We start from the raw sequence: 14,469 nt of genomic DNA, 5'->3' as shown, positions 1-14,469 counted from the left end.
GCGGGGGGCGGGGCGCGGGGCGCTTCGCGGTTTGTCCCCTAGCGCGGCCCGTCTCCCGGCGCGGCGGCGGGAAATCCGAGGGGCTCCTCCCGGCCGCCGCCTCCCTCTGCCGTCGCGCGCCGGCCTCGTCGGACCGCTGTCATGGAGGACGACGAGGGGGCCGAGGAGCAGGAGCGATTCTCCCACCGGCAGGTACAGGAACGCCGGGTCCCGGCCAGGCCGCGCGGGGGGAGGACGGCGTCCAGCTCCCGCGGACGGAAGGGCCTCAGGCCTCGCCCGGGCGCTCCTCGGGGCGCGTCCCCCGGGCCGGAGCGCGCGCTCGACCCGCCTGCGCCTGCGCGGCTGCCGCGGGGGGTGCTGGGAGGCGGTCTCCACGGTGACGGGGTCGCCATCGGGCGGCTGGGGGCGGGCTGCGGGGGGCGGCCGCGGTCTCCGGGCTCGGACGCGGCTGTGCTGCGCGTGGGGCCTGCGCCCCGGGACACGCTCCAGCCCACGCACTTGGCGCGGGCCCGGCGCGTGGCCGCCGTGACGGGCGGGGCGGTCCTGGAGCGCGCGTGCGCAGCGGGCTCCTCCCCGCGTGAATCCCGCCCCCTCCCCGCAGCCCCGCCCCGCGCACCCCGCCCCTCCCGCGGCCCCGCCCCCACTCCTCCCCGCAGCCCCACCCCCCGCAGCCCCGCCCCGCGCCCCCCGCCCCCCGCAGCCCCGCCCCCACCCCTCCCTGCAGCCCCGCCCCCGCCCCGCAGCCCCGCCCCCCGCAGGCGGCATGGGGTGGGGCTGATGCTGGCCTCCTCCCGGGCACCGTGACGGTCGCGGGCGGCCCCGGGGAGCACACGGGGCAGAGCCGCGAGAGCGGACCCTGTAACGGGGGGAACCGGGGGCGAGCCCAGGGCACCAGAGTCCTCCCGCCGGTGTTAGGCTTCGGAAGCCCTTCGTTCGCGGCCTCCCGTATGGGGGAAGCACAGCGCAGTCCACGGCCGCAGCTCCACACCCGGATTCACCAGCTGTTAACCCTTTGCAGTATTTCCTCTGCTCTCTTTCTTCCGAATCATTTCAGATTTAGTTGCAGGTACCTTGACACCTTCCCGTTAGGTTTGACTGCTCTGGTGTGCCTCCCCCGACGACGAGGATCCTCCTACACAACCTCAAATAGCACACTCAGGAAGTTTATTTTTTATTTATTTATTTATTTTAATCAGGAAGTTTAATGCGGTGAATCCTGGTGTCTAATGAATGATCCGTCCATACGCACACTTCCCCAAGTGGTCCCAAAGCGGTTTCTCCTGATCTGTTTTCTTTCCTTCAGGGTCCAGGCAGGGGTCATAACTTTCATTTAGTAATCCCGTCCCTTTGATCTGTCCTGGGACAGTTCTCTCTGTCTTTCCGACACTGGTGGTTTTGAAGCGTCCACTGATGGCAAAGGTGTAGTGGGAGAGAAACCCTGAGAGCCGGGCTGTGCTGTGCTTTTCCTTTAAATATTCTCAGCCCCCAGTACCTGCTGGCTGAAGAGATGAGTAAGGCTGCAAAGATGGGCTGAGAAATCGGTGAGCAGGTTGAGGATCCCACCACCCATTCAAGCAGCTGTTCTTGGCCCAGAGTAGGGAACACAACTGACAGGGTCCTGCCCATGGGGAATGTAGGGTCTAGGGAGTTAGCCTTGAAGTGCGGTGTCATCTGTGGCATTGAAGAGGCACTTGGCCCTGCCCAGGAGGCATGTAGGAGGAGGGTCAGAAAACTTCCTGAGAGGCTCCCTGTCCCATTCCTCTAAGGACACTGCTACTCGTACCTAAAAAAGATGATGGTGGCAGGCCATATTCCTCCCAGGGTGATGGTCCTTTTGTCTCCTCCTACCATCGGTCTTTTGGTTTCTGAAACTAAGGAAGGTAATTGCCCTTGCTTATCTGCCTGGCCTCTACCCTGGGGTCCTGGACCTGTGTTTCTGCAGTTCCTCCTCATCCTGTCTCAGCTGTGAACACTTGCTGAGAGAGCTTATGCTGTTTGGGGTACAGCTGTCCCCCTGTCCGGTTCAGTTCTGTCTCCAGCACGGAGAAGGAACACAGCCAAGGGTGCAAGAAGTTTGTGGACATGAGATCCTGGCTTGGCTTTGTTTTACTCCTTTGCTCCTCCTCTGCATGGGAAAGATATGTTCTTCAGTATCTGAAAGGGTTGCTGAGGAGCAGTGAGGGTCCTGGGGAGGTGGGCTAGCAAGCCAGCAAGTCCAAGGAGGGTCCGATGTGCCCTCACAGGCCTTTCCCAACATGGCCCTAAGCATTTGTCCTTTGTCACATGCAGGCCTGGGTCTGGCAGAGACTTAGAGCAGAAGGATGGGATCCTTTTGCATTTCACTAGATTCACCTTTGTCTGGTTGTTCATTGTTCCTGAAACACCTAGCATATGCCTTTACTCAGCGGGAATGGGTACGTATTTATGGAGTAGCTGAGTAAAGTCGTGCAGATTCTTTCTAAGTGCAAGTCTGACTTTTCTCCCTGCCGACCTGCCGCTGTAATTCCTTATCTTTACTTGACCTAAATCATAACCATTAACTAGGAAGTAACGTTTCTACAAGTCACACTCCAGAGGGCCTCATTAATTTATTAGTACACTTGAAAAGTCACTCAGCCATTAGGAAAGTGCCCAAGGAATTGAGAGCAGACCCTCTCCTTGGTCTTAATTTTCTAAAATGTGAAAACCTCTTCTTTGCAACCTGACCTATGAAGTGTTTCATTTTTTGCTCCAGAGGCTAAAAGCAGCTGTGCACTACACTGTCGGTTGTCTTTGTGAGGATGTCGCATCGGACAAAGAAGTGCAGTTCAGCAAGCAGACCATTGCAGCCATCTCAGAGCTGACCTTCCGCCAGTGTGGTATGAAGCCAGGGCCTTCCTCTATGTACAGAAATCCCCAGAGTTGCTTTTTCCTGGGAGCAAGGTGTGGGTGGGCGGGTTAGCATCCGGCGCTGTGCAGGAAACACTTCCTGGCTGTAACATCCAGATGTTTTATGGGCAGAACTTTTGTTTTCTCTATTACCCAACACTGGGCATGAAGACCTTTATTTTATTGTGTTTAATTGCCTGGAACGTTACACGTTAAAGTTTTAGATCATTGCTCTCTAACATTTGTATATTGCCAGTGCCAGGGTTTAGTTGACAGCTGAGCCTGTAACATTGGTATCTGCTTGAAGTTCCAGGAAAGTAACATCTTCTCAAGCCCTAACTTGTAGCAAGATTTAAAGTTAAGGGCCAGTTTCATGGAAGGAGGTGTGGCCACAATGACCACAATTATGAGGAGGAGGTCGCAATGAATAAAACGGCTGATAGCTCGAAAAACACAAAACCAAGACCGGCTAAAGGCTCCCGGTCTGGGGATGGGGTGGCCCAAAGTGCCTCCACCCGCCTTGGAAAGAGTGACGCAAGGATAGCTAAAGCACATCTTTTTCTCTTTCAGAACATTTTGCCAAAGACCTTGAAATGTTTGCAAGGTGAGTAAGGAGCTTGCGTTTTGCTGTGTGTTTGCATCCTATTCATACCCTCCGCCTGGTGGTGTATGTCAGGAGGGCTTTAGTCTTTCTTGTGTGTGCGTTTTGTGGAGGCTTATCTCTAATCATGATTCTGCAAGAATACGAAATCTGCTCTAATCACGTCCATTCAGACTTGATTTGGCTTGTTTGTTTGTTTTCGATGCCTTCCGAGTACCTTTTTGTCAAAGCCGCAGAGTCGTTCAGTTCCCGGTTAAGAAGGTAGGAAGAACAGCTCTGGGGCTGTGAACGTGCGGGGCGCGTGTGCGCTGAGTGCCCGGCAGTGATTGCAGGTGGGCCTCGGGGCAGCACCCAGCACCCAGCATCCCGCACCCGCCCGCAGTCAGCCTCGGGTTTGCAGCATCTGTCACCAGAGAGACATGCACTCCTTGAAAAGCAGGTGACTTGCTTTCAGCGGGTAAGCTTTGGCTTTTACAGGTGATTTATGCTCATCTCTTCAATTAGTACCTCAGGTAATTGAAAACAATCGCAACGAATTGCTTTTATGAAGCAATTTGAATGACTGAGGCCGGAAAGGGTTTCCGATTTGCTCACACTTCTGATTTGGTGCCAGTCTCTCCCGCACCCGGAGCTTTTCACCTTGCTCCTCTTAGCTCTTGTTTGCTCGGGTGAGTATTTTGAATGAATTAAAGCAGTAGGTTCTCAGAGGGCAGACTCTAAATCTTTGCTGCCTCTGTGTGTATGAATCCCTAAAAACTGCTTAGCATCTCCAACTTGGCCAAAAAGGGAAAGATAATATGGAATACTAATAGCTCCTGCAGTTTATTCATCATTAATTCAGGTGGTGGCTCCTTTGCGTGGCGCCCAACCCCACCCCCCAGCTGCTGCATCACCTGTGAAGTACCTTTATCACCTTTCCTTGCTGTTTCTTTCCTTTTTTTGGGGAAAATACAACTTATTTTTATTACAGAGTGGCACAAAAATATGAATATGTAAGCCAGTGATTATTTGATTTGAGCGTAAAGTTAATCAGCACAGCACGGGTTCTCCATCTCAGCATCACTGACATTGGCTAATTCGGGGTTGTGGTGGGGACTGTCCTGTGCATTGTACGGTGTTCATGGGCTTCTCTGCCCTCTGCCTGGTAGATGCCAGCAGTAAGCCCTCAGCTGTGACTTTTCCTGTCATTTGTGGGGTAGCTGTGGGAAAAGACAAGGTTTTTAGATGCTTTTATAAAAACACTAGAAATAACGAATTTGGAAATATTTAGCATTGTAATACCTTGAGCTTTCATGGGCTCTGTGGTTTTTTTTTTTTTTTTTTTTTTTTTTATGTTAAGAGGTTGATTTCCTTTGCTGGGTACTTGGCAGGTAGAGGGAGTGGTGTGTGTGTTTTACTTGAGCTGTAAGCTCCCTAGGGAAGGCCGGCACCTAAGCCAAGGGGTCTGTGCAAAGGCTGTCAAGCTGCTGTTGTCTAAGAGAGAGGCAAGGCTTGCTGGCTGAGCTGCCTCACCTTTTGCGTGTCCAGGGGTGTCCAATGCTCTTCACACTCCCCCAGCCCCCAAACCCTGAGCCAGCAAAGTGCAAATTTTCTTTGAAGACTGGACCTTTGCCTAATTTCACACTGATCTTCATAATACTTCAGTTTGCTATCATATTAAAAAAAAAATAGTGTTTTAAAATTTCTCACAGGGGTTGCCTGGGTGGCTCAGCTGTTTAAGTGTCTGCCCCCAGCTTGGGTCATGATCCCAGGGTCCTGGGATCGAGCCCTTCATGGGGAGGGGGTGTCTCTGCTGAGCCGGGAGTCTGCTCTCCATCTTGCTCTGCCTCTCTTCCCCGCTCTTGCTCTCTCTCTCTCTCTCTCTCTCAAATAAATAAAATCTTCAAAAAAAAAATAAAGTTTGTCATGGAATGACATTGATATTCCCAGGTCAGCTTTGTTTATCGTGTGGCTTTGTTTTGTCCCCGCGGCCACTGTCTTCTAGAACTGTGAGTCCTGCAAGGAGTCTGAAGGACTGTTTTCAGGCCCACTGTGTATTAAAGGGTCTTTGTAGGCTGGCTGGGAACCCAGCCAGTATTTTAACATTGTTTCTATGGAAAATGTGTTTAAATTTAAATAGTTCTCCTGTAAACTTTGGAAAATCATCTCCCGATTTAAGTTGTGAATTTCCCTTAAATCTAGCTTTGAAATCTCTAGTCATCTAATAGCATTAATATGTTCAAGATGTAACATTTTGAAGAAGATAGATATTAGACAGTAAATAAATTCCAGGAATATTTTGGGAATAGTCTTTAAAACCTGTGTTGCTGAAAGTATTACATGAAAAACTGCTTTATAATTTTCCCTTGGGTGATTTCCTGGAGTCAGAGGTTTGATTTAGGAGAGTCTCCAAGGTGTGGCGGCGGCGCAGGCTGTACCTGCCCCTCCGTTTAGGGCAGTGTTAGCCTTACTTAGATAGGCGGGTGGTGGAGGGGGTTGGCTTTGCCGCTTCCTAAATGCTTCCTTGTGAACAAACTAAACTTACCCTGTAGACAGTTCAGTAGGCTGCTTCCTTTCATCTGTTCCTTTTGTGGACTTGGCGAAGGACGTGAACACGGGCAGAGCGGCCGGACGGTGGGCCTGAGGGCCCCGCTGCGCCTGGCACCTAACCGCCTCCACCTGCTGTGGCCCCTTGCGGCCTCTCCCCTACTCTCCTGGTCCCTTGCACATGGCTGTCTCCTGGAACGGTCCAGTCAGCGCAGGCGGGGTTGTCAGTCGTGAGGAGGGACACATGGTATCTGCGCATTTAGCATGATGTGAAGGTTTAATTCGGCCAAATTATAGAGTGTGATTCTGTGTGATTTTACTGTTAACAGGTATTCGGTGAGGACTTTATGTATGTTGGCCACTTAACTGGTTATTAAGGGTACAGAGATGCCTACTTACTCCTTTGTGCAAAGTCTCTACGTATTTTTGGAGGAAATTGGAAATGGCAAGGAATGGTGTATTTAGAGCAATAAATTACTAACTAGAGCTTATTATCTGAAATTACCTCTTTTTTTTAAACGATTTTATTTATTTGAGACAGAGAGTGCGCACACAAGCAAGGAGAAGGGTCAGAGGGAGAGGGAGAAGCTCCCTTCCTCAGTGGGGAGCCCCACGCGGGACCCAGGACCTGAGATCATGACCTGAGCTGAAGGCAGATGCTCAACCGACTAAGCCACCCAGGCACCCCTGAAATTACCTTTAAAGCAAAGATAAGAGAACTGGAATGAGAATTTGAGTCCCAAGTTGTGAGCAAGACACAGACCCCAGTTCCAAGGATGTTCTTTGTTCTGGCTTGGCTGTCAACGAGGAAGCACGTTAGCTCCTTGTTGGGAAGTGGGGTGTTAGGGGACACCTCCCCGAGCCTCTTCCTGTAATTTAGCCCTTGGAGAAGAGCTTCAGGATCTTGGTATCTTTGTTCTTGTCTTTAACGTCTGTGTAAGCACAGGCGATCTTTGTGTTGGGAGATACCGTGTTGTGTCATTTTTTCTCTTCACTAGAGGCGTGCCCAGACACTACTTGCCCCGACCCCGGCGTGTGCTGTGAGCGTCGTGCCCATGCAGGTCCCCGCTCGGGCACCCGTGGCCTCGGCTGGAGGTGGACAGATGGGCTTCTGCCTTCCATGGTCTTTTTATTTAATTAGTATCTTGGCTAAGTCACTTCACTCATCTTTATGTCACTGTTGGTTAATGAATTTAATCTAAAAAGATGGGCTACTTAGAGATCCTTGCTAGTTTGGAGTCTGACCATGAACTTTTGGGTTTCATCAAAACTTGAAATGATACTAAACATTTTGGTGAATTGTTCCTGCCCTTTCTACAGACATGCGAAAAGAAGCACAATTAACACTGAAGATGTGAAGCTCTTAGCCAGGAGGAGTAATTCACTGGTGAGAGATGAATTTCTTTCCTCACTCCCCTTTCCCATCAGAATACATTATTCCCAATTAATCACTTGCAGCCATGAAGCGATTCCCTAGGGCACCTTGCATTAAAAACGAGAGACGGTTGAACCATTCAGACCTGCCCGCAATTTATAGTCTCTCTTTCATCATGATGGATCTTGCTAAGCCAATTTGAAATTTTCTAATCAGCACTCTCTGGATTTCATAATTTGCCTTTTTTGTAACATCTCAAAACTTTGGCCTTGTATTTCATTTACAGCATGATGTCAGAGACAGGCCGTGGGTTAGAGCGTGTGGGGATAGTTGTGTTACGGTGACCACAGCTCTGATGGGCCAGCTGTGGAAGGAGTGTGTGCACGGCTGGGACGGGCAGAAAACCGCACACATTTTTTCTCTTTCCAGAGAAATCTAGACATCGTCTTGACCGTGCCCTCATTTTACAGGTGATGCTGTGATCATCCCGGGGTAGTGGCTGTGGCCTGGGGCCCACCCAGGGCACCTGTGAGGTTCTCTGACCTTGTCTAATCCTTGCAGTAAAAATACTTTACGTTCCCTGTCATGTGAGCTCCACCAGGGCGGGGATCTTTGTCTCTTCTCTGCTGCATCTGCTGTGCCTAGAATAGGGCCTGGCACACAGCAGGTGCTCAATAAGTAGTTGTTGAATGAGTCTGTATAGCAGTTGACAGGGGTCTTTTGTCGTTATCATTTTACATACATTATTTAAAACCTCACAACCACCCTCTGAGGTTTTTAGTAATGATCGATTGGCCCGATTTTACAGGGGAGGCAGCTGGAGTTCAGTAACTTCCCGGAGCTGAGCTCGAGTCTCCCTGGTGGAGAGGCGCAGTAGCCAGCACCACCTCCCCTGGGCTCTCTTTCCCCCTCTGCTCTTCTACCGTCCTCTCTCTGAAGTCTAAGTCAAGGTGAAAGACACTGTGATTCCTCGGGAAAACAGCTAAGGTGGCGGGAGGGGCTGTGTATCCGTGGGGAGGACCCTTCTCTCTCTCCATACGTTCTGTGCGGGTCATACTGGTAGGTGGTTGGTCTCAGTGAGCAGTTTCTTCTTTTGCAAAGGAATGGTCAGTGCAAGTCATCTTAGAATATTAATTGGGAAGTTACCTGTTTATTGCACATTTGTTTACTTCCAAATACTGTTTTTATTTTGGGCTCTTAATTTTTTTTTTCATGACAGAGGTGCAGCTAAATTTACCCATTTGAGAAAATCCTCCCGGAGGGCAGGGACTTTGTGTTACTTACCTAGTATCCCTAGTACCTGGTGCATAGCAGTTGCTCAGTGACGTTCGTCGGGTACACTTAGAGGCGGGTGTTGATTGTACTGGTGCTTCGTAGAGTATACATAGGCCTGGCGTGCTCCTGCACACTCCACATTTTAACTCTTGATTCCTCGGGGAGCTCCTACCAGTTTGGTAGGAGTGTGGGCAGCAGTTGGTTGATTTTTGTAGTTGATGACCTCTTCCAGGAAAAACTGGAAGTTCTATTTTACTCTAAGGAACATAACCCAAGCTTTTCCACCCAAACTCTTAGGGCAGGAGTGGTTAGGAGGGGTATAGATTCCCACCCCCCCGCCCCCTAGTTTATAGAGTGGCTTCACAACCAGATCAAAATGGAATTCTTTAATTTTTTTTTTTGTAGCTAAAATATATTACAGAGAAAAATGAAGAGCTCACTCAGTTTAACATAGAGCAAAGAGCGAAGAAGAAGAAGAAGTTAGAGGATGACAAGACAAAGTCATTGGCACCGGCAGAGGCCGCAGCCTCGGGAAGGGACAGTTCGGCTCCGTCGCCAGGGGCAGAAGCAGCCTTCGGGGAGGGCCGCCAGGAGCAGGTGCGGCCCTGAGGGATTTTCGAAGGGATCAGTAGAGATTAAAGGAAAAAGGCGAGGCGGCTTGCTGGGCCGCGCGCTCGGGTCGTGACTGCAGAACTAGTGTCAGAGCTGGAGAGTCTCCAGGAAAATGCTCCCGTCTCCCCCGCTCTGACACACGACTCCAAGGGGCAGAGGTCGGAAATCGTTATCTGTCGCCATTAATAAAATGATATCAGCAATGAAATGTGGTCGGCTTCTTCAAGCAAACATCTTAGTTATTTCTTTATTCTTCTACATAATTCTTCAGGCTGACAGCCCCGAAAGACGAATGAAGCTCTCTGCATTTATATTGTCCTTTTGATCACCAGTGTGGCTTTGAAGCCTGTGCCACGTGTGGCCACGAAGCCAATGTGATGCTCACAGGTGGATGTTTGGAAAGTGTCCGTTCTACTTTTTAAAGGTGATTTTCCCCAGAAACACAGTTTATGCAGTTTTTCTCTGGCTCTTTTGTAATTTTACCACCGGGCAGGAGTTTGCTTGAGAGGAAGACCTGCTGCATTCCCAAGCGCTGCCACGTGTCGTGCTGGTTCAGTCAGCGAGGGCCGGAGCTTCCACTCCTGCTGCCTTCTCTTCGGGCGTCTGGGGGCCCAGGCCGTACCGCTCCTCGCGTGGGCAGGAGGGACAGGGAGCAGGACTGCGTCTGGGGGCCGTCCTGTGCGCCAGGCTGCCCCGGGGCCCCGCGTGGAACCCCAGCGCGTCCTCAGCCTGATGGGGGGCATCTGATTGTCCCCGGGTCTTCCTGATGTGCAGGCCGAGGCTCAGAGGTGAGCCTGCTGCCCGATCTGCTGGGCCGAAGAGAAGCGTTCACCCTGACGGTGCTGCCTCAGGAGGACACCCGTTCTGGATAGAACCACCCATGCCCGGCATGATCCGTAGAAGACACCCCCCCGCCCCCGTTTGGCTCTCGAGGGGACATGGTAAGCGGTGCCCCCAGGAAAGCACTCAAGCCAAGCTTCCCGGCCTACGTTCTGCAAATGATGTTATCTTTCCACCTCAGAAAATGACCGTGACATCCGTGTGTCACATCAGTGAAAAGAAAAGGAACCCTAAAGCTTCTGTCCTTCTGGTCATACTCCGTGTGTGTGAGCAGCTTCCTTTTTGGGTCAAGGCTCTGCGACACGGCATCAGGAGAGGTTAGAGCCGGATGCTGTGACCTTGCAGAGGTCCGCACTCCGGTGGCTTCCTGGTTTTGCGACTCGTGGCCGTGTCTCTAGCTTTGTGTCCTCATCAGCGCAGGAGAGTCCCCGGTACTTGGCAGTGGCCTGTGTGTGACGGAGGAGGTGCGTAGGACTGTTATGATGGGTCTTGGCTTGTGTTTTTTAAAGGTTTTCTTTGAGAGAGACCGAGACGGCGCAGAGAGAAGCCACGGGGAGGAGGGGACGAGCAGGCCCGGCTGAGTGGCGCCGTGCCGGGCTTGTCAGGACCCCGCATGGTGACCTGAGCTGAGGGCAGGTGCTCAGGCGCTGAGCCACCCAGATGCCTGAGCATCTCAATTTTTAATACCATTTGTGGGAACTTTTTTTTTAAATTTTTTTATTTTTTGTGGGAACTTTCTTAAGCAAAAGAATCCGTCTAGAAAGAAAGGGCGGAGCACATGCAGTAAGGAGCTGCCGCTCCTTGGGCCACCACTTTAGCCTGGAATCTTCACCAGCCTCGAGTTTAGATGGAGATTTCCCTTGCAGGGCGGGGAGCCCGGACCTTGGGAAAGTGAACACGTCAGCGTCAGCGTTCGCTTCTGCGGCGAAGGGCTGGCTCGTGGCTTCACTCCCACCCGGAAGCCGCCTGGTGCCGCGTGCAGCAGGCTTGGGGCGGTGCCTCGGTTTCCCCGCTGTCTCCGCTGGCTGCCGGGGGTCGGCGTGTCCTTGTGAGATTCTGGACCGGATCCGGGAGGGCAAGGCCGGGGGCAGCCCGAGGGGGCCCCACGCTCCGGCCTTCCCACGAGAGCGCGAGTGCCGGCCGTTGAGTGACCCTGCGCCACCCCGCTGCCCCCGGCTCCTCCGCGACTCCCTGGCGTCTGCAGCCCGCGGCCCCGGCCCGCCCCGGCACGGCCCCTCGGCCCTCACGAGCCCCCTGCCGGCTCCTGCCCGAGGGCGGGGCCCCCACGGCCTCCCTGGACGCCGCCCGCTGGCTCCGAGCCCTCGACGTCATCGCGCTCCCCGCGGGGGCTCCCGACTTCGTGAGGTGATTGACTTTTCTCGCTTTTCCATTTGGAAGAAGTTCCAGGAAAGTACATGAAGTTGCCCATTAAAAACGGATTTTCCTCTGAAATTGCCAGCCGAGTTTCAGGCGAGTCGTTTATCACCGGCTGCCCCGGGAGGCAGATGAGCCCCGACCCGGTCGCTCTCCCGAGTGATTTGCGGGCGCCGGGAGCCCCCCCGCGGGGATGACGGATCGCGGCCGCCTCAGCCAGCTCCACGGGCCCAACAGCCGTTTCTTTCGTTGATGGAAAATTCGCAACTTTTCCTTCTCTGACTAGAGCGATTTCCTTAAGGCCTTTGCTTAGCCTTCTCATCCTTCATTTTTAACTTTCTCATCCTTTTTTTTTTCTCAAGGATTTTATATATTTATACCCGAGAGACAGAGAGAGAGCGAGAGCGAGAGAAGCAGAGACCCAGGCAGAGGGAGACGCAGGCGCCATGCAGGGAGCCCGACGGGGGACTCGATCCTGGGACCCGGGGTCAAGCCCTGGGCCCTCCGGGCATCCCTAACTTTCTCATCCTTTTAATGGAAATACGATTTATTCTTCTTAAGCATCATTTTTTTTTTTTTTTTTTTGAGGAAGGAGTTATGGATCTTTTAATGCTGGCCAATCCAGATGGTTATTGTTCTTTCCTTTGTCCTCTGCTGCTTTTCAAAAGCATCTGCAGGAAGGAAGTGATAGAAATGAAGAAAAGCCTCGTGACTCTCCTGTCTGGGGGGTCCCAGTGGACCCCCCAGGCAGGTGCAGCGCCCTTCTCAGGAGGGGCAGCAGGGGAGGCGCCCGAGTGGCAGCAGGTCCCCCCCTCAGAGGTCCCTACAGGAGAAGGCACCTGGCAAGGTTTTCTGGAAGACCTCCTCCCGAAAGGAAAACTCCACCCCTGAGTACCCACATAAAGGATTGTAATGATGGATTGGAATAAAATGTTTGAACAGCCGCAATCTTTCTTCTTTACACACTTGTCTTCTCCTTCCCGTGTAACTTGAAAAGTTTTATTTATACTTTAAAATATTTTATTTTTAGTAATCTCTATACCCAACATAGGCTCAAGCTCACGACCCCGAGATGAAAAGTCTTGTGCTCCACCAACTGAGCCAGCCAGGCGCACCCCAAAGTGATCATTTTTGCTGTGGTGGTTGTTTTTTAAAGATTTTTTAAAATTTTATTCATGGGAGACACAGAGACGCAGAGACACAGGCAGAGGGAGAAGCAGGCTCCATGCAGGGAGCCCGACATGGGATTTGAAGGCGGCGCTAAACCGCAGAGCCCCCAGGCTGCCCAGGGTGAATATTTTTATTTATTTATTTTTATTTTTTAATTTATTTATGATAGTCACAGAGAGAGAGAGAGAGGCAGAGACACAGGCAGAGGGAGAAGCAGGCTCCACGCACCGGGAGCTCGACGTGGGATTCGACCCCGGGTCTCCAGGATCACACCCTGGGCCAAAGGCAGGCGCTAAACTGCTGCGCCACCCAGGGATCCCAGGGCAAAGGTTTTTAGATGCTAAACTTTGAAGTTCAGAGATTCAAAAAAAAAAAAAAATGAAGTTCAGAGATTCATACCTAGAGTTATAGGAAGTTTCTGAGGGTCAGGCCTAACAGGAAAATCGGCAAAGGCCAGCTGGAGGAGCGCTGTAATCTTTCTCTCTTCTCTGGACACCAGGGGAGCAGACGTGGAGTATGACTGCTGACCGTTCCGTTCTGTTTTCTGCAGAGCTGAGTTCATATTCATAATTACTAGCTGAGTAAAGTATAATGTGATGGAGGAGCCTTAATAGCATCCATATTTCCAAACACAGCAGCTTTAGACCAGTAATTGGGTCAGTGCACTGGTGGAAGATGCCAGCCTGAAAGGCCAGCTAACCTTCAGAACTTTGCCTTCTAACGTTTTTCTAGAAGAAAAACATACTGATTGTTTTTCAGTTTCAATTGGGGTCACACATACACAGTCCTTAGGATGAGGGACCTAAAACTTTGAACTAAGTTATAGCTGAAGGATAATGAGGCCCTACTAATGAGACTGGGAGGAAATCCATCAAGTAAGTCTAAGCTTACCTTAGTCCAGGGGACTTAAAAAAATGTTAACTGGCTTTGACTGCATGTTAGACTAGATTAATATGCTCATGATGAATACATTAGGGTAAAAAGGGTATATTAGGGTCATTTTCTATCATCAGGTTTTGGGTAGACTGTTCTCAATGTATACCTTTCTGTAGTTCAGTACAGACAAGTGTGTGGATGTGGGCCTCAGCACCTGGACAACTTATAATTCATTTTCATGCATTTTTTAAAAGATTTATTTATTTTAGAGAGCGAGATTGAGAGAGTGAGTAGGAGGAACAGAGGGAGAGGGAGAGAATCTCAAGCAGATTCCCCACAAGAGTGTGGAGCCGGACGCAGGTCTCTATCCCACGACCCTGTGATCACAATCTGAGCCGCAATGGAGTCAGACATTCAACCAATTGAGCCACCCAGGCACCCCGCTTGCTTAGTTCTAATATTTGGCACCAGAATGGACCCTCAACTTCTGAGGAAGAATTGAGTGTGACATAAACCTTTGATGGAAATCCTTCATAGTATTCATGTTTCAGGGCTGACGGCCAACCGTTCTAGGCTTTAGGAAACTCAGACCAATACACTTCAAGAATTTAACAGCAGCTGCTCAAGGCACCACCCACATCTTAATAGCAGCTTCTCCAGTAGAGATATGGATTCTATTTTTTTAAGCTTATTTAAATAATTTTTACATCCAATGTGGGGTTCAAACTCATGATCCAACATCAAGAGTCACACACTCTTCCAATTGAGCCACCTAGGGAGCCCCCGAGTTCCATTTTCAAGAAATCAGAAGAGGAAAAGTCAGGTAGGTATTAAAAAGAAGGAAAATTTCAATTTCTAGACAAGAAAGGAAGAGGCAAAGGGCACCTGGGTTACCCACTATTTCTAGCTTGTCATAATAAACCCTAATAAAAGTAATGCTAATTTATCTGTT

General features: G+C 51.0%; 1 protein-coding gene across 2 annotated transcripts; it reads left to right on the top strand.

Moving 5' to 3' along the window:
- The first annotated feature begins 35 nt into the window (after positions 1 to 35).
- On the top strand, positions 36 to 12,415 carry CENPS (centromere protein S). Of its 2 annotated transcripts, XM_026011905.2 has the most exons (6): positions 36 to 192; positions 2,735 to 2,858; positions 3,439 to 3,472; positions 7,316 to 7,382; positions 9,051 to 9,242; positions 9,529 to 12,415. In XM_026011905.2, exons 1-6 carry the CDS (start codon positions 142 to 144, stop codon positions 9,580 to 9,582), a joined length of 522 nt encoding a protein of 173 aa, XP_025867690.1. In that variant the 5' UTR covers positions 36 to 141; the 3' UTR covers positions 9,583 to 12,415. The 2 variants fall into 2 exon arrangements, with proteins under 2 accessions (XP_025867690.1, XP_025867691.1); XM_026011906.2 differs by lacking the exon at positions 9,529 to 12,415 and having other exon boundaries at positions 9,051 to 9,404.
- Positions 12,416 to 14,469: the final 2,054 nt, after the last annotated feature.

The sequence above is a fragment of the Vulpes vulpes genome, chromosome 2 (genome assembly GCF_048418805.1).
Source record: "Vulpes vulpes isolate BD-2025 chromosome 2, VulVul3, whole genome shotgun sequence".
NCBI classification, from domain to species: domain Eukaryota; kingdom Metazoa; phylum Chordata; class Mammalia; order Carnivora; family Canidae; genus Vulpes; species Vulpes vulpes.
This window is presented reverse-complemented; position numbering and strand designations above follow the sequence as displayed.